The sequence below is a fragment of the Stenella coeruleoalba genome (assembly GCF_951394435.1).
Source record: "Stenella coeruleoalba genome assembly, chromosome: 7".
Classification (NCBI taxonomy): Eukaryota; Metazoa; Chordata; class Mammalia; order Artiodactyla; family Delphinidae; genus Stenella; species Stenella coeruleoalba.
The window spans coordinates 120,912,749-120,937,782 of record NC_137153.1 but is presented as its reverse complement, the minus strand read 5'-3'; the positions used below and the strand labels follow the sequence as shown (position 1 = coordinate 120,937,782).

General features: G+C 57.9%; 2 protein-coding genes across 2 annotated transcripts in view; one reads left to right on the top strand and one right to left on the bottom strand.

Moving 5' to 3' along the window:
- Window positions 1-6: 6 nt before the first annotated feature.
- SURF4 (surfeit 4) lies at window positions 7-12,494 on the bottom strand. The gene is made up of 6 exons (XM_079925589.1): window positions 12,304-12,494; window positions 5,162-5,348; window positions 4,457-4,533; window positions 3,777-3,820; window positions 3,146-3,332; window positions 7-2,461 (listed from the first exon to the last, which is right to left on the bottom strand). The coding sequence occupies exons 1-6, from the start codon at window positions 12,349-12,351 to the stop codon at window positions 2,195-2,197; spliced, it is 810 nt and encodes a 269-aa protein (XP_079781715.1). The 5' UTR covers window positions 12,352-12,494; the 3' UTR covers window positions 7-2,194.
- Window positions 12,495-12,688: 194 nt separating this feature from the next.
- The window catches only part of STKLD1 (serine/threonine kinase like domain containing 1), a 19,801-nt gene continuing 7,455 nt past the window's right edge, over window positions 12,689-25,034 (top strand). The window contains exons 1-8 of the mRNA XM_079926586.1: window positions 12,689-12,903; window positions 14,571-14,657; window positions 18,056-18,100; window positions 19,398-19,472; window positions 20,460-20,561; window positions 22,446-22,516; window positions 23,188-23,303; window positions 24,767-24,885. Coding sequence (XP_079782712.1) covers window positions 12,889-12,903; window positions 14,571-14,657; window positions 18,056-18,100; window positions 19,398-19,472; window positions 20,460-20,561; window positions 22,446-22,516; window positions 23,188-23,303; window positions 24,767-24,885 — 630 coding nt within the window. The 5' untranslated portion in view covers window positions 12,689-12,888. The remainder of the gene's footprint in view (window positions 12,904-14,570; window positions 14,658-18,055; window positions 18,101-19,397; window positions 19,473-20,459; window positions 20,562-22,445; window positions 22,517-23,187; window positions 23,304-24,766; window positions 24,886-25,034) is intronic.

The following is a 25,034-nucleotide window of genomic DNA, read 5'->3' as shown; positions in this document are numbered from 1 at the left end:
TCTGACCCGCGGATGTCAGGGTCTCACCCCCACCCCCAGGAAGCAGCAGGGACCCCGGAGGGGGCACCGAGGAGAGCCCTGGCCAGTCCCCACCTGGCTGGACGACACCAGAGGATCACACTGCATACAACAAATGCCACTATTTATTTTGACGTGTCTCCAAAAATCAAAATGTTTTCAAACACAACTAAGATATAAAATACAGCATAAAATGAGATTCATAACTATCTATCTCCCCCATAAAGCAAAAAAATTTTTCAGAAATGGTTGCTCCAGAACCAGTTGGTAGATCCTGTTTTTCTCTTCTCCCCGAGTAGGCATCGACCCCCGGCCGGAGCACTAGCCCACGCAGGGCCAGGGGAGGCGGGACTGGTGGCCACGACGCCACCTGGCCACCAGGGTCAATCTCAGTTTTTACAAACCAGAAAGGTCTTCCTAGGAGGGAGCCGAAGAAGACCCGTACCCTGCCAAAAACAGTGTCACGGAGCAACTGCGACCTGGCCGAGAGCGCCGTTCATCAGGGCCATCATGCTGGGGTAACGGGGAGGGGGGTGTAGATCAAGACGCCACCCTGCCCAGGTTGCGCACTGAGTCAGAACACCCCCTTGGTGTGGGAGCATCCCAGTGACTGAAGTAGAAAAGCCTCTGAACTTATAAATACTCGGGGAGTAGGGCCACCGGGGGAGGGATTGGGAGCGTCTTGGGTTGAGCCTCTGCAGTGGCGGGGACACAGGAGGGTGCTGGAAAGGCGCTAAGCGCACTGGTGGGTAAGAGCCGGCCTCCCCCCTGCCCTGGGAAGCTGACCAGGGGCTTCGCTGGGGCGGGGCGGGTTGCTCCCCACCTCACCCTGGCTCTGGCCTGGAAGGTAGACGTGGATCTGGGTTCAGGACTGGCCCCAGCAGCCCTGGGGAGGCCCTCAGGCTGGCACCCCTAGCTGAGCGAACCGGAGAAGGTGAGATCGGCCCCAAGGCAAGGCTTGCGAGAGGCCTCCAAGGAGGGGAGTTCGCCAGCCTCACCATGTCGGTCTGACCCTGACTCCCCGTGGGAGGCACAGAGGCATCGCTAGGAGGCGGACGAGTGGAGAACAGCAAGAAGCACTCACAGCCCCAGGAAGAGAAACAGTATAAGGCAATGTTAGGAAACTTGAAATACAGGCTCGAGATCCAATCGGTAAGGCATCACAAATCGTAAAAAGTACTTTGGGCTGCATTCAGCATAGCAAATGGACAGTCTGAGCAAGCCGCAGCCTCGTGAAGGTGGGGAGTGGTGGCCGCATGGCCTGGGGAGCCCCGGGAGGGGGGAGACAGCAGGCAGCGCCGGCCTGGCTCTGGCTGTGGCCCTGGGGCAGCTCAGTGTGAGGTAACCGGTCTGAGCACCCCGCTCTGGCCCGGCCCCGCGGTGGCAGCTGGCCCCCACCGAGCTGGCCACGCATGCGGCTGAGGCCCGCGTGCTGCCGGGCCCGGGGGGCGGGTTCCTGCGGGCTCCGGGCAGCCTCCCCGTGGGCCACCGTCCGCACCTTGAGCCACTACCGCTCCCAGGGCGTCGCCCCATAAAAACGGCACCGATCCGAGTCGAGGCCCTGGTGAACGCCTCTCACCGCACCTTCGCTGCCCCTCCAGCGCTGCCTTACGCTTTGGGTCTGGGGTTCTCTACATGCTCTCGCTGTCCCTATAAAGCATCACAACGCAGGGCAGAAACGACGGGGAAGGCACTGGTGCGAGTCGGAACCAGTGTGTTGATGCTGGGTGGGGCCACCCCAAATCATCGAGTAGTTTTAGCTAAAAACGTAAACTTTAAAAAAAAATAAAGAGGGAGACTGCTTTGAATGATACACAAATGTATCTGCTCACAGTACAGCTTGAAGGTCCCCCACCCCAAAAAAGAACCGAAAGAAAACCAGGACCGAGAGGCCACAGCCAAGCAAGCTGCTCACTCCACGGAGCCGCGGCCGGCCTTGGGGAGGGAGGTGCTGACCACGGGCCGGCCGGCTCCGCACGGTCAGACACCAGGTGGTGGGGTCCAGAGCAGATTTAGCCATCAATTATCAGGTGTCCGCAAATAAAGTTCTCAAAACATCTGTGCCTTTACCAAGGGAGGGGAGGGGAGAGGATACAGAAATGCTGGCAGTTATGGCGAATCCACCCTGAACCAGTCCTCGACGGCCACGGGTCCCAGCCAGGCGGGGAGGGGTCTGTTACCACTCTTTCTTCTTCTCGTCCATGGACACGCCCCCGGGGCCCAGGGCCACCACCAGGAGCAAGCCTCCGATCACCGACATGGTCTGGAAGAAGTCGTACTTGAGGAAGTCGTGCATGGGCTTGTAGACGGGAATGGTCCAGAAAGCGTTGAAATACACGTTGATGGCAAACAGCCACACGACGAGAGTCAAAGCGGCCAGCTTGGTTTTAAAGCCGATGGCCACCAAAATCATCAGAGCCGTGCCCACGATGTTCTGGAGAATCTGCACGGGTTGGAAGGTAAGCAATGGAAATACACAGGCAGGTTCCAGCTGCCCGTGGGCCAGGGTGGAGTGACTCAGGGCGTGCCGAGAGCCGGCATCACAAGCAGGGAAGAAAATCATGTCTCCTGCGATGGGGGCAGCAGCGAAAGCAACGCTTTGAAAATTGAGAAAGGTTTGGGGAATGGCAGGTCTCCAAAGAACAGGCTGGGATTTACCGGGACCTGCCCCAGTCTGAGCCCGGTGGACCCGTCAGTCACAACCACAGTCCCCGGCGCTGCTTAGAGCCAAACGCTCCCCCCCTCCCCAGCACCAGGAGCCCCTCCTGGGGACCCCGCCCAGCCGGGGCCCCCCAGCTCTGTAAGCTACTGGGGGACAAGGACAAAGCCTTCGACTCTGCAGCCCCAACAAAAAGGACACGATAAAGGCAGGAGTGTGAGGAAGGAAAGAGAAACAGGAGCCTGTGCCAGGAACCTTCGCCAGCAGCCTGGACGGACCCTTCAGCGAGGTCAGGGAGATGCGGGACCGAATCTGTTGGAAAGGCACCTTCTTGGTGCGTAAGAGCTTGGCAGCGCTGTTTCCTTTAACAGGATCATCCCGATGGCCCCTCAGCTATGCTTAGTGCACAGCTGGGAAGAGGGGGCAGCACCCCTTCTAGAAGGACAGGGACCCGACAGGAACACTTACCGAGAAGAAGCTGGCGTCGAAGTGCAGGAGGGTCATGAACATCAGGACCAGCAAGACGCGGCCTCCGAGCTGCATGTACTGTCTGGGGGAGCTCTCGCGCACGGTGGGGACGCCCGCGAACATGCTCTTCCCTTCGGAACGGGACTCCGCCAGGAGAAGCAACAAGCCTCCTCCCAGGGCCAGGTTCCTGAGGAACGGACACGCCACGCTAGTCGCTCAGGCTCATCAGGCTCTGTGAGCGCCCGGCGGACCACATCGGGAGACCCCGGCAGGAGCAGGGACTCCGGTGACACCCACGGACAGGGAAGCCCCACGCGACCGGAGACACGGATGCCTCCGCGCCACCCTCGGGATGGCCTGGCCTGGGCTCTCCTGCTGACCAGCTGGGTCCCTGGGAGCCAGTACTTCACTTGGGCCCTCGTCGCCCTCATGAGATACGGGGTCGGGAGGGATGACCTCATTCTCACCTCTGTCCTGGGGGCTGTGGGTGGGGAAGGAAAAGGCTTCACCAACGTCCGCTACAGATTCTAAGAAGCATGGTTTGGACCCAAAGAAACTTACTTCAACCAACAGTTACTGAGTTTAGAAACACGAGGAAAGTGCACGAAGTCGCCAGCCAGAAGGCACCTACCTCATGAGAAACTTCAAGTCCCATAAAATGCTGTAGGCAATCGTCTAAGGAGAAGAGAGAAGAGAGAGAAACTTGAGTCTCAGCATTTTCAGACAGATCTGTATTTCTACAGAATGAACAGCGCCAGGCAGTTCTTCCAGCGTAGGTGACAATCTAAATACAAGACGCAAAGAACCCTCTCAGGACCCCGACGGCCCCAAGCTCAGCGTCTCAGGGCAGCGGTGGCCCCGGATCCAGCAAGCCCTTGCCTCCTCAGGGCGGGGCCCAGGACGTTCTGGAGAACGCAGCGGCTCTGAGACGCCAGTCTGCAGTCGATGTGTGTGACACATCTCACGTGAGTAGCTAGGTGCTCTTCTTTATGAAGTAAGACGCTAACAACACAGTGCCCTGGCTGCAGCCGACCCCGTGACTTGTCCCCTTGTCACAGGGAACTCAGGAAAGTGGCAAAAGGAGGATGCCCGGAGTTCGGCCCCTTCCCAGGGCGCTCGGCTGTCTGGCTCTCCTGAGTTTCCACGGCTGGCGTGGAGGAAAATCCAGCAATTTCTCAGAAAAGAAAAGGAGTTCCAGGCAGACACACAGAGGGCCGAGAGGGGACTGAGCCTGAGTCCTCACAAATGCCTTTCGCCAGCAGCTCTGCTCTAACCAGAGCGAGAGTGAGACCCCAGCCGCGTGCCGTTTACCTGCAGCGCGATGATGCCGAAGAGCCCGAAGCAGGCGTACTGCACGAAGTTCCTGCTCAGCACCAGGATGCAGCCGGCTGCAGAGGAGAAGGGCGAGGCTCAGGGGACCGCGGCCACTCACCTGGCCCTCCGCGCAGCGGCAGCCCAACCGCCCACCCCCAAGCAAAAAGCATCTTCTGGGAGGGTCGTGGTAGGCACGGGCCACACACACGCATCCACTGGTCTTTACTCATCAAAAACACTGGTCCGGAAAGTGGGTCCCTTGCTTACAGTCAGTCACTGTCCATCAGAAAGAAGCTCAACTGTGGGGCTTCGGGACAGGCTGGCAAGTGCAAGTCCCGTCCTTGCCCCCTAACGTGCGAGAGGGAGCGCTGCCGCCGCAAGACGGCCAGCAGGGGCGGAAGGCAGACCCGAGGCCGACGCAGCTGCACGGGTGTCTGATGCGCCCCCTTCTCTGTTTACCTGTTGATCCTTTCCAGACACCCTGGGTCTGGGGTGCCTCAGCTCCTCGCTGGCCCACCCAGGTGCCCCCATCTCCAGCACCTCCCGCTCTGGGCACTGATCACAGGGCCTCAAAGCAACGCAGCCAGGACCCAACACAGAGCACGCACCCGCGCGCCGGCAGGCCCAACTGCCGGGCCCGGGCTGCTGGCCTGGCGTGAGGAGCTGCAGACACACAGGCCCCCGAGCGCCGGCGCCACTCACTCAGCTGTCCGAGCAGGTTGAGGAACACGAAGGAGGAGGCCAGCAGGTAGCCGCAGCTCCAGGTGGTGTCGATGTAGTCCCGCTGCTCGCTCCACTGGAACCACATGCGGATGCCGTCCTCCAGGAAGGTGCTGATGAGGCAGAGGCGTGCCACGTGCGGCAGGTACTGCTTGGTGACTCGCAGGAACTGCGGGGCCGCGGAAAGCCGAGGGTCAGGGGCCCGGCGCCCGCTCCTGGCACCGCCCAGGCCTCCGTCCTGGAGACGAAGGAGCCCGAAGGCGATGCCCCGGGCCCGACCCGACCTCCTCCGCCATCTCAGCTGATGTGTGTGTGGCAACTACAGTCGTCACGCGTGGGACTGCCGCAGGACACAGGGCGTGGGCAAGGCAGACCCGCCCAGCGACAGACTGGACCAGCCCTCGGAGGCGACCCGTCGAGGGTGTCTCCGCCCAGCTCGCTCTCTGTCGTGGGGCGTCCTGCGCCGAGGGCTGCGAGCAGCCTCCCCGGCCTCTCTGCCCACCAGCTGCCGTGAGCGGCCCCGCTCCGACCGCGACAGCCCGACACCTCCAGACACAGCCGCCTGCCCGCTGCGAGCCGCGCCACTTAAGATGGGTGATTAGGACACAGAGAGGCAAGGCGAGACTGAGGTACAAATGTCATTCGGTGAACTGCACGCCCTTTGTCTTACCAGGCGTTCGAAGCTGAGGTACAAAGGGAAAGAAACCCTGTGACACACGCTAACACAGCAGGAACTCGGGAGAAAGATCGGAGACCCACCCACACGAGTGACATGTCAGGAGCAGAGTCTAAAGGGCAGCGGTGAGTCTGACTCCTCAGAGGGCCAGCTGAGCGTCACAGCCCCTTAGCCGACTGAACCTGGCGGTGCAACAAACAGAGGTGTATACGGGAGCGCTCCTTCGTTTCTGGTGTTCTGAAGAGCGGCTCACAAGTCCTAGGAAGCACTAAAGCTGTCCAACAGGGTTAACGAGCCTCGGGCTGCTTAGACCAGCCTGTAGTTCGTCAGCTCTGGCTCGGTCTGCACAGAGAAGCCTCCCCTCCTCCGGGGACCTGGGCCACAGCAGCCTGGCCTGGCCGGCCTGGGAGCGGAGGAGAGAGAGCTGACAAGCCAGGTGGCCACTCTCCTCCAGTCCTGGAGCTTGAGCCCCGAGGTGACGCGTCTGCTCAGCCCCTGACCCCCACGGAAGCGGTGCTGGAGTCACAGTGAGGGAGACAGACGCGCAGACAGGCACGCACGCAGGTACGGGCACAGAAGCACGGCGGAGACCGGAGCTCAGGGTTCTCATCCTGGCTCTGACACCCACCAGCCAGCACACTGTGGACTGGAGACGGACTGAGTTACTTTGGGGGGAGGGGGAGTGGTCTCTACCGTCCTTCTAGAAGTGAGGACAGCTGTGTCCATGGTGGCGAAGATTCTTTCCAACTTTAATGAGCAGAGGAGAAAAGGAAAGGGAAAGGACCCTGTTTAAAAAAAAAAAAAGAGGTCCCAAATACTCCTATATGAATTCTGGAGTCCACGCAGAGAAGAAACACGTCAGATCGGGGGCTGCGGGGACAGCTGATGCCACATGCCCTCCCGTTTCTGCCTCATGGCCCGAATGATTTCGAAATGCCCAGCAGCGGTGTAGTCACCCAGCCCGTCGAGACACAAAGAGCACCCCCTCAGCTCTGACGCCCTGGCCCTCGTGTCGAGGCCCCGCCCAGAAGCCCGGGGGACGACACTGGCCTCAGCTCGATGTGGAAACCGGGGAGAAGCCACGGCGAGGCCGGCAGGGCCCCGCCGGACGGCTGTGCACACTCGGACTCCCGGGCGGGGGAGCGCGCCCACCGCGCCGCAGCCCACAGGACGAGACAGAGGCAGTGTTTAAAGCCTCCGTGACGCATCTTAATTTGAGTGTCTGGGTCAAGAGGATTAAAGAGCGGCTCAGAGAAGGTTCCCTTCGGACACGTAACTCACTCCTCCCTCTGCATGCAGACACGCCAAGGAGACACACGTCTCTCTGCTTTGGAAAAGCACAGCAAAAGTTCAGGCATCTGTGCTCTGAACTAAGCACGAATCTGATTTTCAAAGTCATACGTGACCTAGGTTTAGGGCTGACGATTTTATAAGTCAGGCCGATCCGGAGCCTCTCTTAACCAGCCACGCGCTAATGGGCACCTGTTTGCACTGAACAGGAAAGAAAAAAACTAGGTGTGATATAACATAAGACCAGACCCAATTTTAATCTTATTGCCTACACACATCTTGGTCTCAACGTGTGGCCCCTGAACCCACGTCACGCTGCTTTAGACGGTGTCCCCTCGGCACAGCAGAAGAGCCCCCGAAGCAGGCACCCAGAAGCCACCTGGCCGGTGCGCGTGCTAAGCCGGCCTCCCGCTCACACAAAGGGCCCGAAGGCCGGGGGCTGCCTGCTGCCCGCGCACCCGCGGGGCGGTCAGCCATTCTCTCCACTGGGGTAGCTACACCTGACCTGGGACATAACCCTGGGAATACGGCGATCATGTCCCACAGAGCACGGGAAAACCTACTTTGTCTTAGCGTTCAGGACAAAAGGGACCTGAGGAAAGCAGTCTGCGATTCTTATTTCACGAGAACTTAGAGGCGGAGAAAAGGGGCAGTCAGACTTCCTTGATCACCAAGGACCGGGGCTGCCCTTCTCAAGGGCCAGCTCAAGCCTGCACGTCCCAGATTAGAACCAGCGGCCAGGTGACTTCCCGCACATCAGGCTGAGTCAGGGCTGGTACTGGAGCTCAGTGCCTCACACATGTGCGTCCACCGAGACCCCCGAACCCCCAGTAAGTCTCCCTGAGCACTGCTCTGTAGGGTCACGCAGCACCTCGAGGTCCAGGAAGAGATGTCAGCCGGCCCTGAGCTGGAGAGATGGCCTGGCTTTCTTTACTAAAAACCCACGTGGGACAAAGCGCCTACCAATAGGAAGGCAGCTCCAGGCTGCACCTGACCTTCCGGGAGCAGGCCTCACCAGCCACAGCCCCCGCCCGCACGCCTCCGCCCCACTGCCAGAAGAGGCGGGGCGGCTTTTCTGAACCTCCTGTCTAAGGCCGGTGAGCAGGGAGAGTGAGTCAGCCGGCTCCCCTCTGCCCGCTCCCCACGCCTTTTCGGCATAAGGCAGGAAGCCCTTGCTGGGGAGGGGGTGACAGAGCAAAGGAACAAGAGGAAACCACTCAGCAGCCACCCCCCACTGTCACCAGAACCCCACCATGCTGACGGTCATCCACGCACTGTTAATCCAGAGCCCTGAGGCCTGGGGGCTGTGTATGCCCGGCTCAGTGTCCTGCCGAGGCCATCCTAGCTCTCCGGCGATTGACCAGAGGCCAAGGGGAGCTCCTGGGGGTGACAGCTTCCAGGACTGGCTCTGTCCTGCCAGAGGACAGGTAAAAACACCAAAGGCCAGGGACCTCCCTGGTGGCACAATGGTTAAAAATCTGCCTGCCAACGCAGCGGACACAGGTTCGATCCCTGGCCCAGGAGGATCCCCCATGCCGCGTAACAACCAAGCCCGTGCGCCACAACTACTGAGCCTGCGCTCTAGAGCCCGCGAGCCACAACTACTGAGCCCGTGTGCCACAACTACTGAAGCCCGGGCGCCTACAGCCCGTGCTCCGCAACAGGAGAAGCCACTGCAATTAGAAGCCTGCGCACCGCAACAGAGTAGCCCCTCCCTGCTCGCTGCAACTAGAGAAAGCCTGCGCGCAGCAACGAAGACCCAATGCAGCCGAAAATAAGTAAATAAATAAATTTATTAAAAAAAAATACCAAAGGCCATGCTGGAGAGCAAGGCCTCATGCAGCTTATGTCACCTTGGTGACGAACCACCAGGCAGAACCCATTAAGTGCTAATACTCCTATTTACTGGTGCAAACGTGCTTGCAAGTTACAGTCTGCAGACTGGCAGCGAGCTCCAGCTGCAGGGCACGTGCATAATTTTGGACTGCCGAGTTCATTAGTCTCTGGCTCCTTCAGACCAGTCTCAGATGGCTTCCGAATGCCCAGCTCCCGCACAGAGCACTCTCAGTACTTTCTCCAGCAGGAGGACACTGTCCCTGGCCACGCAGGGCAAGGAGCCTGATGCCAAAGAGGCAGCTCGGGCAGAGCCTGCCAGCGGGAAGTAACCAGACCACTCACCCTGCGCTCGCGCCTCTGCAGACCTGAAGGCAAGGTCGCAGGACGGCCAAGCCACACGTGGACTCAACATATTGACCCACCACGTGCTGCGCGAGACCACACAGACCTCCCTCTCCGCATCTAAAGGTGGAAACGCTATGGCCAAGCTCCGGGATCCAGGGGCGGCAGAAGTCGTATATACGGAGGATCTGGCCCAGTGCGGGCGTATCGAAGGTTCAGGATTACTGTCATAACTCTCAGAGAACACATGGCCCTTCTGAGGTCCTGTTCGCGGCAGCCCAGACTTTCTGGCCAAATCCTGTCACTTCATTTTTGCTTTTGTTTTCTGAAGACAAGGTTAGAAAAGACAGATATGTCATATTATATGATCAGTGACTTTGATGACATTTCCCCAGTCCCTTCAAATTAGATCATTTTCATCTTAAAAGCCGGACTCACAGCACCTTTATTGTTTTAGTACTATGTGGGTAAATGTTAAAAACAAAAGCGCCGCCCCAGATTCTGTCCACAGGAAGCCACTGCCTTGGCTGTGCACCCCACTATCTGTCCACATCCTCCTCTCGCACCAAGCCTGCCGCCAGAAGAGGCTCCTGACTCTGGCTGTGACAGCCCGCTGGGCCCCGCCCTCCTGAGTCACCCACAGAGGGGTCCGCTGACAGCTGTCACCATCAAGGTGGGCTCTGCTGCTGAAAAACTGACAGCAGGGGCCTGCACTGCCCGACAGACGCGGCCTCGGTCCACGCTGTTTCTCCGTTTTTTAAGGCAGCGCGTGCCCTCTTACGACGCTAGTGCTTTGTGCGGTTCCCTTCATTTGTACCAGGAGAGGAACACTAGGCTTCAGAAGCACGTTGTGTGTGGTACTAGCCTCGAGGTCGGAGACTGGGCTTCTCCCAGGGCCATGGCCCCAGGCCAGTCCAGGAGCCTCTGCAGGCCCGGCCTCCCTTCCCATAGTAAACTGGTGCAGGCCAACCCTGTGTGCCCCTCAAGGGCCTTTCTGGTTCCAAGATTCTGCTTCTCTCATTGAAGGCAAACAAAATGGAGAAAGAGAAGAAAGGATTACGTAAAAAGAGTCTGGTGGGGTTTTTTTGTTTTTGTTTTTGTTTTGGCAGTAGGAGGGTTTATCATTTGATAGTTGGCAGCAACTTGACTGGAGACATTTTATCTAGATTCGGTTATGAAATTCACTTGCAAAACCAGGGTTTTTCCGGGCTGCAGAGTGAGTGTACAAGGCTCTGATGACTCCCTTGGCTAAAAGGAGCCGTCTCCTTAGGTAGTTGCTACTTGGGGGAACAAAATTGGGTCACTACGGCTATGGCAATGAAAAGCGACAAAGTAAGCAAGCCTACTTGGTTTCTGAGAGCTTTCGATATGAATTGTTTTTGAGAGGGATACGATTTTTGGATTGTGTCTGTACACACAAAATCATGACCTTAGGAAAAACTGTTTCTTCAAGTTGCTACGTTTTATCCCCAAAGTGGTTTTTAAAGTATCAGCTCACAGGAAAGTAGCGCTTAGGAGAACCTCACTGGGAGACCACGCAAGAGAGGTATCACCCCTCAAGGGAAACAACAGGAAATCTTGTTCACCAATAACTGATCAGAAAGTGCACGCGCGCACGCACGCACACACACACGCACACACACACACACACACACCCTGTTGTTCACCAATAACTGATCAGAAAGTGCACGCGCACACGCACACGCACACACACACGCACACACACCCTCCAAGAAGCCCAGCCTCAGAGTATGATGAATTAATACCACCTCCATAAAAATAAAAAATGTAACCTCACTGCTGTGAACTCCGGCAAAGCCACACACACAGTAAGTGAACCAAAGAGAGAATGACAGTTGGGCCAGACATGGATCTTCTGGCAGAGATGGGGCTGTTCGTCCGTAGACATAACGGGATACTTTTAGAGGTAAAAGGTACACGACTGAATAATCACCACCATGTTCTTTGGACCAAGCTTGGTAGAGAGAGAGGGTGGAAGCTGTGTCCTTTCCCCTTTCCAGCATCTGGTTCTGTCCATCTAGTTTTTGAACACCTTTAATGGTGACTCAAGGGCCTGTTTCAAGGGCTTCCCTGTAGCTCGGAAGGCCACCTGTACACCCTTGGAAGGGGAAAACAGGAAGATAGGCTTCCCCTCCTCCCAGGTTTGTGTACAGACAGATAGATACCCATTCATTTCAGTCTCAGGGCAGAGTCCAAACAGGGAAGGAAAACGCAGGGAAGGGTCAAAGGGACCCCAGGAACCCAACACATCTGGGAAAGAGAAAACAAGTACTGTGGCTTTCTGCAGCGAGGCGCATACCAGGGCGCCCCCTTTCCTCTGGGAGGACCCCAGGCCTCCAGCCTGACCAACCCCCGTTCAGGATCAGCTCCCCAGCCCGCCCCCGAAGAGCGCCCAGTAAAAGGAAAAGCGTGCAGGGACCACCCAACAGTGTAGAATGCAGAGGACGCGCCCCACGCACCCCGGGGCCTCGGGCCCCTTCTCCGGAGCCGGGGAGGCAGCCGCTGACACCCCCCGGCTTCTAGGATGGCCCGGGCCGGGCTGGGGAGGACGGGCCCACCGAGCTGGGCGCCGAAGCAGGGGCCCGGGAACACACCCAGAGCCCGGGTGGGGGGGCGGCGCAAGGGCAGGCTGGGCCCGGAGACCGGGTTTGGGGCGGGTTTGGGGGTGCCCCCGGCCGGGACGGGCGGCGAGCCCAGGAGGGAGGGCCCTGGTTGGGGGAGGGAGCGCGATCCCTCCGGTGGGATCGGGAGTGAGGGCACAGCCCAGGCCTCGGGGCGGCCCTGCGGGCCGGGGGCCGGCTCTGGGGGCGGCCGGGGTCTCGGGGCCGGGCCCGGGGGGTGCAGGCGGGCCGGGCGGGGGGCCCGGGGGGAATCCAGGAGAGGGGGCCGAGGGGGGCCGGGGGAGGAGGCTCCGGGCGGGAGGCCCGGGGGAGGGGCCGGCCGAGCCCGCAGGCCGCACCTGGTCTGCGAAGTCCTCGGCCGTGCCCATCAGGTCGTTCTGGCCCATGGCGGCGGCGGGAGGCTCGGCTAGCTCGCTCGCTCGCTCCCTCGGCGCTCGGCCCGTCGGCGCCCGCGCCCGCGCCCGCTGCGGCCTCCACAGGAAGTGCCGGCGGCCGGCCTCGCTCCTCGTCCGCGGCTCCAGCGGCTGCCACGTAGGCCAAGCCTTAAAGGGGCCGCGCCGCGGGGCCCGCCCCGGCCGCGCCTTAAAGGGGCCGCGCGCCGCCCGCCGCGCTCAGGCCCCGCCCACCGCACTTGAGGCCCCGCCCTCCCCGCTCGAGGCTCCGCCCGCTCCTCCCTGAGGGCCGGCCTGCTGGAGACGCGCGGGTGCCCCAGCGGACACTGTGACACTGTGCGGGCAGGGAGGGTCCCCGGATCAGGCCAGCACCCGGGGCTGAAGGGCGCCCCCAGGGTGGGGGATGGGCGCTCACCGGACGCGGTCCAGACTGAGCATGCTCAGTTTAGGGTCCGACTCGGCTGGGGCTAGCGGTGCGCCCCAGCGCCCAGTGGTGGGACAGGGAGGCCGGGAGTCTCCCCGCAAGACACAATGGAAAAGTACCAGGTGCCGAGTTGTCCGCTGGTGGGGAGGCGGGGGCGACGAGGGGCCGACGGTACGGGGCGAGCCCAGGACCTGGATCTGCCGCCACCCCCGGCCCCCTACCGGTTTAACGGTCACGAGGGACCAGGGGCCAGGTCCGACCCCAGGGAGGCAAGGGGCCCGTGTTGCGGCCAGTATCTGCCTCTAGCTCATAGGGTGATCTCCGGTACCTCCAGACGTGACCTCCGGGGTGCCCTTTGCCCCTCTGGGCCTGGGTTTCCCGCTTTCTAAAATGGTGGATGAAATTAGGGCCTCTCCAGTCTGAATATGGGAGGATGGACGACACCTTCCTCCTTTTCACCCATGGGTCCATGTGCTTCGGCCCGTAGAGACAGGACACCCTCGAACGTTCAGGATTCATAATCAGACGCCCCCAGACTCCTAAAACACCCCATCAGTAGTCCCTCGCTGGGGGAACTTGGGCCTTTTCCAGGGTCTGTGAAAATGTTTAGGACGTGAAAAATTCACAGAACAAAAGGAAAGCTGCAAACGAATGTTTAAATGCATAAGATGTCGAGTTTTTTAACTGTTAGTCTCTGTAAAAAAAATCATCAATTTGACGATAATCGGTCTTTTAGATTTTTCTCACTTTGTGAGAATCCCCTCTGTGTGGGAGACTGTGGGGTGTCAGCCAGTGGTAAAGCCGGTGAGCTTCTGGGTGACCAGAGAATTTTAAAAGTAGTTACTTTTAAAGGGGGGGGGGAAGACTTGATCCGAAGACAGGGGTGCATTTTACTGTTTAACTTGCCCCCTAAGAATGCTTGAGTGTGCATTCCTTCACCAGCGTAAGCGGCTCGGTACACCACCCCTGCTATTCCCTGAGCGGGATTCAGGCTGCCACACAGGCTGGATTACAGAATCCTGAAACTTCTGAACTCTGAGAATCCTTGGACACGGGGCTCCACCCGCTATGTGCCCTCCTCGGCATCCTGCCCCCTTCCCCCATCCTCTGATGACTGTCATCCCATCATCCACGCTCACCCATCCCTCAGCCTCCTTGCGCAGAGTTCTGGCATGGCGGCCATCTCTCTGCAGGTCTGGCTCGATGCGCCAGCTCTGGAGTCAGACTCCAGAGCTCCAGTCGACTCCGAGCCCTCTCAGTTATTAGTGTTGTAGCCTCAGGCAAGGACCCTGCTCCCTGTGCCTCAGTTTCCTCCAGTGTAAACAAGGAGATAGCAACAGCGCCGACTGCGTGGGTGGCTGTAAAGTGCTTGGCACGTGCCAGGCACACACATGGCTGTGACTATGATGGCACCAATTATGGACCAGTTACTTTCTTATTTGGATGCCCAGTTTGGAGGTGGATGCTGGAAGCTGGGATCCTAGGGGGCTAGAGAGAGTGAAGAAACCCTCTGCCCCAGGGAGGTGCTGGTGCTTGGATGCCTTGCAGGTCCTCACCACAGACTGGAGAAGGGGTGTGGGGTGGTGGACAGAGCTCCAGAATCGACCTCAAAGAGATGGGCTCGGGTTCTGCCTTCACAGGCCTCCAAAGCATTCTGGGCCGTTTCCTCGTTGGCCAGCCCACGAGGGAAATTAGTTAGGAGGACCGGAAAAGACACCGGAGGTGGGCACACGCTTTGGGAAGTGAAAACACGTGTACGCTTTCCTGAAAGCTTCTCTTTTGCTGGTAGATTTTGGACTGGCTGAATCCTGGGGCCTTGGGGGTGAACCTTCTGGTGGAGGAGACAAAAACCAAAGTAAAGCACGTGATAAAGCAGGTAAGAGGCCGTGCCTGTGGCACCCAGTGGGGCTGGCTCCCCAAACACATTAGAGAAAGGCGATGTGACAGCGGGTTCCTCTCCGCCAGCAGTCACGAAGGAAGATCCAGCAGGCTGGGCGGGGGGGCGGATAGACGGGGATGGGGGGGTGACATGAGGCTCCTCGGGCTTCCCCGCCGACTCACCTCTCTCACCTTGATGGAGAAGGAATGCTCACGTTCACTCCGCCGGCAACCATACCCACCATTTACGCAGACATCGTGCCCGGCACCAGCATCATCTTTCATCTCCCGCCACCTCAGCAAGGCGGGACTGATGACCCCGCTTTACAGCCAAGGATAGGGAGGCTGGAGGGGGTGGCCAGGGACCTGCCCAAGGTCACACAGGTTTAAGGACAGAACGCTGACCCCGGGCCCTTCCTTCACCTCCTCACCAGGGCTGACACGGCCGGGTGGAGTACACACCTGCAGGAGGACAGCCCTTAGCGTGTGCAAGACCAGGTAGTCCAGATGAATGGAGGGTCTAGTGAAGAGCTTTGTTGGTGGCCGCTGTGGGCGCCCTTCCACCCTGCCAGGCCTCCTGTCGGTGCAGCAGCTCAGCCCCGAGGCAGCAGGACTGGAAGTCCTTACCGGCCTCCTGCTCCATTGCTGGCTGGCTGTGGGGTTGCCCCGTTGTCTCACGGGCCCATGGGGCAGGGTGGATGACTGCTTTCACCATCAAGGAGCTTTATTCTTTTTTTTTGAATTTTATTTTATTTATTTTTTTATACAGCAGGTTCTTAGTTATCCATTTTATACATATTAGTATATATGTCAATCCCGAGGAACTTTTTTAAAAGTCAGTCAATCTTTCTAAACAAAATGGAGGAGGGGGGTTGTATATCCTTTCAGGGTTTTTTGGTAAGCATTTATAAAATTCTTGGTTTTTTACAAGAATGATGCTGGGACTTCCCTGGTGGCCCAGTGGCTAAGACTCCGCACTGCCAGTGCAGGGGCCCCGGGTTTGATCCCTGGTCAGGGAACTAGATCCCACATGCTGCAACTAAAGATCCCGCACACGACAATTAAGATCCCGCGTGCCGCAACTAAGATCCCAATAAATGAATAAATAAATATTAAAAAAAAGAATGGGGCTTCCCTGGTGACGCAGTGGTTGAGAGTCCGCCTGCCGATGCAGGGGACACGGGTTCGTGCCCCGGTCCGGGAAGATCCCACATGCCGCGGAGCGGCTGGGCCCGTGAGCCATGGCCGCTGAGCCTGTGCGTCCGGAGCCTGTGCTCCGCAACGGGAGAGGCCACAACAGTGAGAGGCCCACGTACCGCAAAACAAAACAAAACAAAACAAGACAAAAGAATGGTGCTGAACTTGATAACATGCTTTTCCCCACTGAGTGTATGGCAAATGTTGTTGGTGCTGCTGACGCATCTTCCTCCTTCCCTGGCTCTGGTGGCCGTGTGGACCCCCCTGCTTGATGTGCCATGACTGACCCAACCCATCCACTCAGGGCGATAAGGGCTTAGCTTGTTCTCGATTTTTCACTCTGTATAAGCAACTCTGATAAACAACCTTATAGTTAATTTTTTTGAGGATCCATGATTTCTTTGGGATAAATTCCTAGGGGTGGGATTTCTAGGTCAAAAGAGAAGGTAATTTGAAGGCTTTCAGTATGTTTTTGGCCAAAATGACTTCAGCGTGAGCCCCTGGAACAGAAGGAAGGGATGCATGGTGCCGCTGCGTCTGGGGTCTTTACGTGGATTGGGGAATCACCCACTAACTGCATTTTCATCTACGATCACCCTAGTTATGAGTTTTTCATTTGTAAATCTTATATGCAAAAGTTCTGGGTAAGGATCTGGTAAGACGCGGTGACAGTATGAACGCACAGTCTTTGCCGCCAAGCATGTTGCAGACTCAAAGTTCGGTGCTGCCCTGACCACCACCCTCTCCCCCTCTCCACGCGTTCCCCACCGCCCACATTCAGTGACCGGGACAAGCCTCCCAATGCGGGTGAGGCACACAGTGGCGGGGCTGGTGCTTCGCGAGCCACAGCAGGGCTCTTTGGCTCTGGGGGCGACACATTGCTTCCTCCCCTGCTTTCAAGATGGTCTGAAGATGGATCCTCTAACGATTCCTTGGAGTTTACGTTATGTGATCCTAAACTTATCCTTGCAATAGGGGCAAGGGTGACCTAATGGCTCAGAGGATTTTTGGATCCCTTCCTTAGGAACATCTCCAGGCCCCATCTGGTGGCGTGTGATGGGGCATGAATATAGGCGCCTGGCAGCCCTGGTGAATAATGATGGTGATGATGATAGTGGTGCTGATAATGGTGGTGGTGGTGGTGATGGTGGTGGTGATAATGGTGATGGTGGTGATGGTGACGGTGGTGATGATGTTGGTGGTGATGGTGGTGATGGTGATGGTGGTGGTGGTGGTGGTGATGGTGGTGATGGTGGTGATGTGATGGTGATGGTGGTGATGGTGGTGATGGTGGTGATGGTGGTGATGTGATGGTGATGATGGTGGTGATGGTGGTGATGGTGGTGGTGGTGGTGATGGTGGTGGTGGTGATGGTGGTGATGGTGATGGTGGTGGTGGTGGTGGTGGTGATGGTGATGGTGATGATGTGGTGGTGATAATGGTGATGATGGTGGTGATGGTGACGATGATGATGTTGGTGGTGATGGTGGTGGTGATGGTGATGGTGATGATGGTGGTGATGGTGGTGATGGTGGTGATGGTGATGGTGGTGGTGATGGTGGTGATGGTGGTGACGGTGATGTTGATGATGTGGTGGTGATGGTGGTGATGGTGATGATGGTGATGATGGTGGTGGTGGTGGTGATGGTGATGGTGGTGGTGGTGATGGTGGTGATGGTGATGGTGATGATGTTGGTGGTGATGGTGATGGTGGTGATGGTGGTGATGGTGATGATGGTGATGATGGTGATGATGGTGGTGGTGGTGGTGATGGTGGTGGTGATAATGGTGATGGTGATGGTGGTGGTGGTGGTGGTGCTGATGTGATGGTGATGATGTGATGGTGGTGGTGATGGTGGTGGTGGTGGTGGTGATGATGTGGTGATGCAGGTGATGATAGTGATTATGATGGAGATGGTGGTGGTGGTGGTGATGGTGATGATGTGGTGGTGATGATGTTGGTGGTGATGGTGATGAGGGTGATGGTGATGGTGGTGATGGTGATGATGGTGGTGACGGTGATGGTGGTGGTGGTGATGGTGATGGTGGTGGTGATGATGGTGATGATGGTGGTGGTGATGGTGATGGTGATGATGGTGGTGACGGTGATGGTGGTGATGGTGATGGTGGTGATGCTGGTCACGATGACGAGGGCGTTTACTGCACGTTTACCAACCTAGTGCTCTTGTGCCCCTGCAGGTGGAGTGCATTGATGAGCATCAGGCCAACGAGGCCCTGGAGGAGGTAACTCTCTGGGTGGTTCCCTCTCTACAGGACATGATGCAGGACACACAGAGACTGTTCTGCACCCCACTGTGGCATGATGGGTGGAAGCCTGGTGAAGGCATGGAGGGTCAGAACCAGCTCTTGCCCTGTGCTATGAAGTCAGAGGCCCCCAGGTCATGAAGGGAGTCTGTGTACCAAACACTCATTTCTAAATCCAGGTGCTGACAACTATGTTGTCATATGTATGTTCTCAGAGAAGATGATAACCTTTAAATGTTGGCTAGGTCCCTAGGCTGATCTACCAATAACCATCTTTTAAAAGATTTTTTTCTTCAATTGTAAAAGTATCAGTTACAATAGAATATTTGGAAAATAGAGAATTGGTGAACAAAGAAAATATAAACTCTTACGTTCCTTAAATCTGCCAGTCAGGACCGACAGTAACATCTTGGTTTATAATAACAGCAGAAACAGCATATACTTCGATTTGCCGGCAAAGGGTCCGCGTCATTTTTCTCTGCTTCTCTGGAATTTCACAGGAGGTTGAATGTCTCCCTTCCTATCTAATGGTCACTTGTTTGTCTTTTTTCCGGAATCACCAGCTTTTGAGCTTTGCTAGCAAACAGCTCTTCTGTCCACAGTGTGTCTGACACATGGTGATGGACCCAGGCCACATTCATGAAAGAAAGAATGTGGGGGGGCCGTCCCGCGCGCCCCCCAGCATCACAGCCCCCTCTCCACCCCACTAGGCGACCTCCTTTCACACCCAACCTGCCGTCATAAGCAGCTGTCCGTCTGGCCTAGGTCGCTAAGGGAGCCGTTCCTACTGCCTAATTGTGTTCGTTTGCAAAGCACTTTGAGCTCAGGGCAGGGGCCCTGGGACCTCTAGTGTACACAGCCAGGAGGCCAGGTGGCCTGGGCACAGCCGCAGCGGCGGCCTCCCGTTGGCCACACCCCCTTCATCAGCCAACCCGGACTGTGCTAGTTTCCAACGCCCCAGGCACTCTGCCCACATCGGCTTACCTCGTCCTCCCGACCCCTGTGAGGCAGATACCCCCGTTACTGCTGTTTCCAGGTGAGGCCAGGAGGCTCAGAGAGGTGGAGGAGCCCCTCCTCAGTCACACAGCGCAGCCAGTTCATGCCAGAGACAGGACCTACCCTGGGCTGTCTGGCCCCTAACCTCCGGCTGCCCACCCTCCCTGGGCCCGCGCTCAGAGCTGGAAGCGTGTGGTTTTTGTTGGGACGTGTGACAGAGAAGCACCTCTAGAAGCAGTGTTTCCCTAACATCTCCACTTCCTCTGGCCTCGCCTCGCAGTTGATGCCACTGCTGAAGCTTCAGCATGCCCACGTCTCCATCTACCAGGAGCTCTTCATCACGTGGAACAGTGAGGTGGGTCAGAGCCGACCCCGCGGGCCCAGCAGGCACTCAGGGCGGGCACAGAGCACCCCTCGCTGTGCCCCCCCCCACCCCGAGCGCCAATGGCCGCAGCACTCATGGGGCCACGCCGGGAGCTCTCTGGGCATCGTCTCACGTGCGCTCCACAGCCTCTGCGTAGGAGGGTCACTGTCCCACTTTCCGGAAGAAGTGGAGGCTGGGAGAAACCAGCTGGCGACAACCGAGCAGGATTCCAGTCTGGGTCTGGTTGCCCCGAGCCCCGTGCTTGGTCCCATTGGCGAGCTGATTTCTCATCTTCAAGGAGCTGGAAGCTTGCCGGTTACTCCACATGGGGCTGAGCTGGGGGATGCGGGGGGCTGGAGGGGAAGAGGGCCAGGTGTGACCCCACAGTCAGACCCCCATCTGGGCTGACAACCGAGGGAGGGGCCCCCTCCCCGTCAGCTGGGCCCTGAGGAAAGCCGTGGGGAGGGCCCCTCACCACCTGTCCCCCCAAGTATTTTCTGAGCACCCCCTCACGCTCTCAAGGGGGACACAGAGAAGCCAAGAGGACATGTCACTGCGGGAGGGAAGGCAGGGTGCTCTGAGAGGCCTGACGGGGGCTGCTGGGGTCCTGTCGGGTGCAGGCCCCTCAGAGGGAGGAGTGGATCTCAGCTGAGCCCTAAGGGACAAAGGGCCCGGTGCCCCAGGCACGGTGGTCTACGTGTGCGGTGGCCAGGAGACCCCGCGCCCCTTTAGGTTTTCCTAAAGCAGCTTAGTGTAGATGGGGGGTGGGGGGGATGGGGGAGGAGAGAGGAGGCGGAGGCGGGAGCTGCTCAGGAGGGGCTCTCCCCCCCACAGAAGGGGGCATTCTCCCATAGTCACTGCCGGTGGTGGCCTGGCTGGGAGGAAAGACCTGGAGTGGGTGACGGCCCAGAAGCCCCCAGGCCTGGGCCTCTGGAGGCCAGAACTCGGCACCTGGCTAAGGGGCTGTGTCCCCTGCAGATCTCCTCTCTGTTCCTTTGCCTGGTGATGGAGTTCCATGAGGGAAGCTTCCAGAATGTCATTGAGAAGAAGAGGGCGGCAAAGAGAGTCATTGACTCCCAGGTAAGACAGACTCTCCGGGGCACCAGGCCTGGGGGCTGCCTGGACCCTGTGATGGGGCAGAGGGGCAGGCACCGATGGAGTCTGGTCTCATTTCTTCCGACAGTTATGAATGAAGGTATTTGCACACCGTAATGTGCACAGAGCTTAAGTGTACACCTTGGTGTGTTTTGCATAGGCGGACACTCCCGTCCCCTCCCTCACATGAGGTCAGAGCATTCCTGGACCTTCAGACAGTCCCAGCCAGTACCCAGGGTTTGACTTCTGCCTCCAGAGATCCTTCTGCCTGTCCCTGAAGCTCTCCTAGATGGGCTCCTACAGCATGTTGTTTGCTTGTGTCTGGTTTCTCGCGTTCATCCCAGTGCTTTGAGATTTACCCACCTGTGAGTGTGTCAGGAGACCATCCGTCTCCACTCTGCCAGATGGCCACGTCACCAGCAGTGTATCTGGTCCAGCGCTGTGAGCGTCTGGGTTGCTTCCAGTTTGGGGCTATTATGAAGAAGGGCTGCCGTGAACACTGCTGGGCATGTGTTTTGATGGCCCCAAGCATTCATTTTCTGCGTGACTGTGGAGTCGTTGGATCACAGAATGGGTACGTGTGCTGCTTTAGCCAGTGTCCCAGTTATCCAGGATGGTTGGTTGACTCGGTGTTGATTCTCATCCCAAGTTGTGAGTCTTCTGGCTCTGCATCCTGGCCCACATTTCACTGTGTCAGTCTTCTTAATTTTAATTAAAAATTAATTTTAGTTTCAATTATTTTGAGTAGTCATGGTGAGCACTTTTTGGCCATTTGGATATCTTCTTTTGTGCCTGTTCAGGTCTCTTGCCCATTTAAACTTTAGGGTTGTCCGTCTTTTCTTGTTGATTCTTAGTGGCTCTTTATATATTATGGACACAGTGTCCAGATGTCCTCTCCCAGTCTGTGGCTTGCCAGTTCACTTTCTTAATTGTAATGAACTCTGGTTCATCAGTGTTTTGCCTGAGGTTGGTGTCTTCTGAGCCTTTAGAGAAGCCTTCCCCGCCCCAAGGTCATGACGATATTTTCCTCTGTTGCCCTTGAAGCTGGATCCATTTTGCTTTCACATTTAGGTCTATGACCCACCCCAAATAAATTTTGCCTGCTTTTGCTCTGAACACGCCTCTGTTCTGTTGGGCCTCCAGGCACTGCAACCCTGCTGGGGTGTTCTGAGGGGCACGCAGCTCCAAAGTGGGCCTCAGAGACAGCCTCTGAGTGGGTTTCAAACTTTCTGTTTGTAGTAGAACCCTGTCGAGCACAAAGATGTTCTCAGAACCCCCAGTAAGGAAAGCAGAGCTACTCCAGTCAGGGGTCTGGGGGTCAGTGGAAGGTGGCGTGGCAGGAACGCCGGGGTCCTGCCTGCTCAGCCCCTCTCTTGACACCCCAGGTGGAATCCAGGGTTCCTAGGAACACGGTTTGAACATCACTGCCCTGGAAACCAGGTGGATCTTGTTTCTGACACAAACTGCTTTCAGAATGTTCTCTCTCAGGGCTCTTTCCATTCTAACGCCCTGGAGAGGCAAACCCCAAGTAGCAGCTGCAGACCTCAGCATCTCTGGTACCCATGGGGTGGGACCCGGGTGGGGCTAGAGCCCCAGGGCCCCCGGGGTCTGCTGGAGACAGGAGTGGGGGGTCTGGAGACCGGGGCATTTCTGTCCAGAGGGCCTTGAAGCAGCCTGCAGCAGAAGCTCCCGCACTGGCTCTGAGCTGTTGGCCGCTCACTTCAGGCCCATTTCAAGACGCAGGGTGGGAACCGGCCACGACCCTGCTGGCTGCTCTGAGTGGCCACTGACCTGCCTAAGAGCAGCTGGGAGGCCCACCTGGGAGCTTTCAGGCCCCCCCAGTCCTGGCATCTCTCCTTCTTTCCCCAGTGGATGCAGAACATGCTGGGCCAGGTGTTGAATGCGCTGGAGTACCTGCACCAGCTGGACATTATCCACAGGTGACCGGGTGGCCAGGCTGCTTGAGGAGAAAAGGCACCTCCTGGGGGTGGCACCTCCAGGTGGCAGCGCCCGGGCGCGGGCCCAAGGGAGAGAGGTGCAGCTGGGACAAGGATGGGCCCCTCCCCCTCCCAGAGCACCTCCCTGGCTTAAAGAGAACATCACCCCCTCCACGACCCTCCCCATGCACAGACAGGGCAGTTGGTTCTAAAGTGCAAGGGAAGAACCAGATAACAGCACTGACGAAGAGATTAGGCCGCCCGAGGGCCTCCGGGCACTCCCAGGCTGAGCTTTTGACCTGCCAGTTTCATTCTCCAGAATCGTGATCTGAAGGATCAGTGCCGTATTTAGAGGAGGAGAGAAAACTGTGTGAACCAAACGTAGGAAGGAAATGCTCGAGATTCCGTGTTAATGTCAGCTGAGATCTGGAAGGACGTTAGCGGAGGGACCCCGGGAGGATCGGTGTTTCCTTACTTGCAGTTGGCTTGTTTTTCCCATATTTATGCTTACAGAAAACGATATTCAAGAAGTGGCTGAACAGGGCATCTACTGAGGAGAGAGGAGGAGGGGTGTGGGCTGCTGTGGCGGCCCTGGGTGTGGCGGGAGCGGAGGGTTCACAGACGGACGTGGCCCTGCCAGGCAGTGGGTGGAAGGGCGCGCCTCTCGGTTTCAGGAACCTCAAGCCCTCCAACATCGCCCTGGTCAGCAGCGACCACTGCAAACTGCAGGACCTGAGCTCCAACGCACTCATGACCGATGTAGCCAAGTGGAACGTCCGTGCAGAGGAAGGTGGCTGGCGTCCTCCCGGCCAGGGGACAGTGGTGGCGGGGGAGCACTGCGGGAGGGCCCATTCAACCGAGTGGGGGGCATGCAGGGTCCAAAAGACACTCAGAAAATGTTAACCTTCAAGAAGGGTGAAGGAAGGCCTCAGAAGGAAGGAGACTGACACGCACAGAGGGAGGGCTGGTGGATGGCAGGCATTGGCTCGGGCTGGATTACTTTACTGAGTCTCAGAATAACCCAGGAGGTGGTAAAGGTGAGCAGTCCGGGGAGAGACGTTTTCCTTCCTTTAAAAAACAACAGGGCGGGCTTCCCTGGTGGCGCAGTGGTTGAGAGTCCGCCTGCCGACGCAGGGGACGCGGGTTCGTGCCCCGGTCCGGGAGGATCCCACATGCCGCAGAGCGGCTGGGCCCGTGAGCCATGGACGCTGAGCCTGCGCATCCGGAGCCTGGGCTCCGCAATGGGAGAGGCCACAGCAGTGAGAGGCCCGCGTACCGCAAAAAAAAAAAAAAAAAAAAAAGACAACAGGGCAAAGGGAGCTGGGCTTCAACCCTATAACGGCTATCAGGGGTGGAGAGAGCAAGTCTCCAGTGGAGAACTCCAGAGTCCCGGGCTGGCAGGGACCAGTGGCATGCTGTCCTTGATGGGTGGATGGGTGGATAGATGGATGGATGGATAGATGAGTGGGTGGGCGGATGGACAAGCGGATAGATGGACATGCAGATAGATGAACAGGCGGATAGGTGGGTGGAAGGATGGAGAGGCGGGTGTGGGCGGGCAGGTGAGTGGATGGGTGCATCTACTGGAGGTGTAGGTGGCAGGGGTCCTTGGAGCCCACCCCTTTGCTCTTTGTTTGGGGGATGGAGGTCTGGAGAGGGAGGGGCTGCCTGCGGCCTGTCAGGCCCTGATAGAGCTGGGCCGGGGACCCTGCTCTTTTGGCTCCCTGTCTGGAGTTCAGGTTTGTTTCTGTATGTATGTGTGTACTTATTGGCGGCCTGGCACGCGGGATCTTAGTTCCCTGACCAGGTATCGAACCCGTGCCCCTAGCAGTGGAAGCGCAGAGTCTTTACCACTGGACAGCCAGGGAAGTCCCCGGGGTTCAGGTTTAGAAACTAGGGCAGGGCAACCGGAACATTGCCTCAAGGTCCCGACTAAGTGTTGGGAGGGGCACGATGTTTATGGAGGGTACAGATCTTACCTTTGTGGCAGACGCCCCTTCCGATTATTTCTGCAGCTGCAGTGGGACACAGGTGCGCACACGGCCAGCCTGGTGGGCCCCTGCCAAGATGGGCAGCCTCACTGGTGAAGATCAAGGGCCAGGATCTTACTGACCAGGGGCCTCTTCCTTTTCCCCCTCGGATAGCACGTCTCTCCCTCCCTGGAGGAGGGTGATGGAGGGCTCATTCTTCAAGCTGCTTGCTTCCCCAGGGAGCATGGGACTCACGCATCCCCCACTTCACTCCTGCCAACAGACCCCTCTCACAAGTCCTGGATGGCCCCCGAAGCCCTCAACTTCTCCTTCAGCCAGAAATCTGACATCTGGTCCCTGGGCTGCATCATTCTCGACATGGCCGGCTGCTCCTTCCTGGATGTGAGGGGCCTTCCGTCCACCCCTCCCCACCACACCTGAACCCCGCTCCCCACAGCCCCAGGGAGCCAGGCTCTGCCCACCCCCGGCCCTGAAAAGGGCGCATTCTTCCCGTTGGCACCCTCCTGCCCACGCTGAGTGCCTGTGGGGCT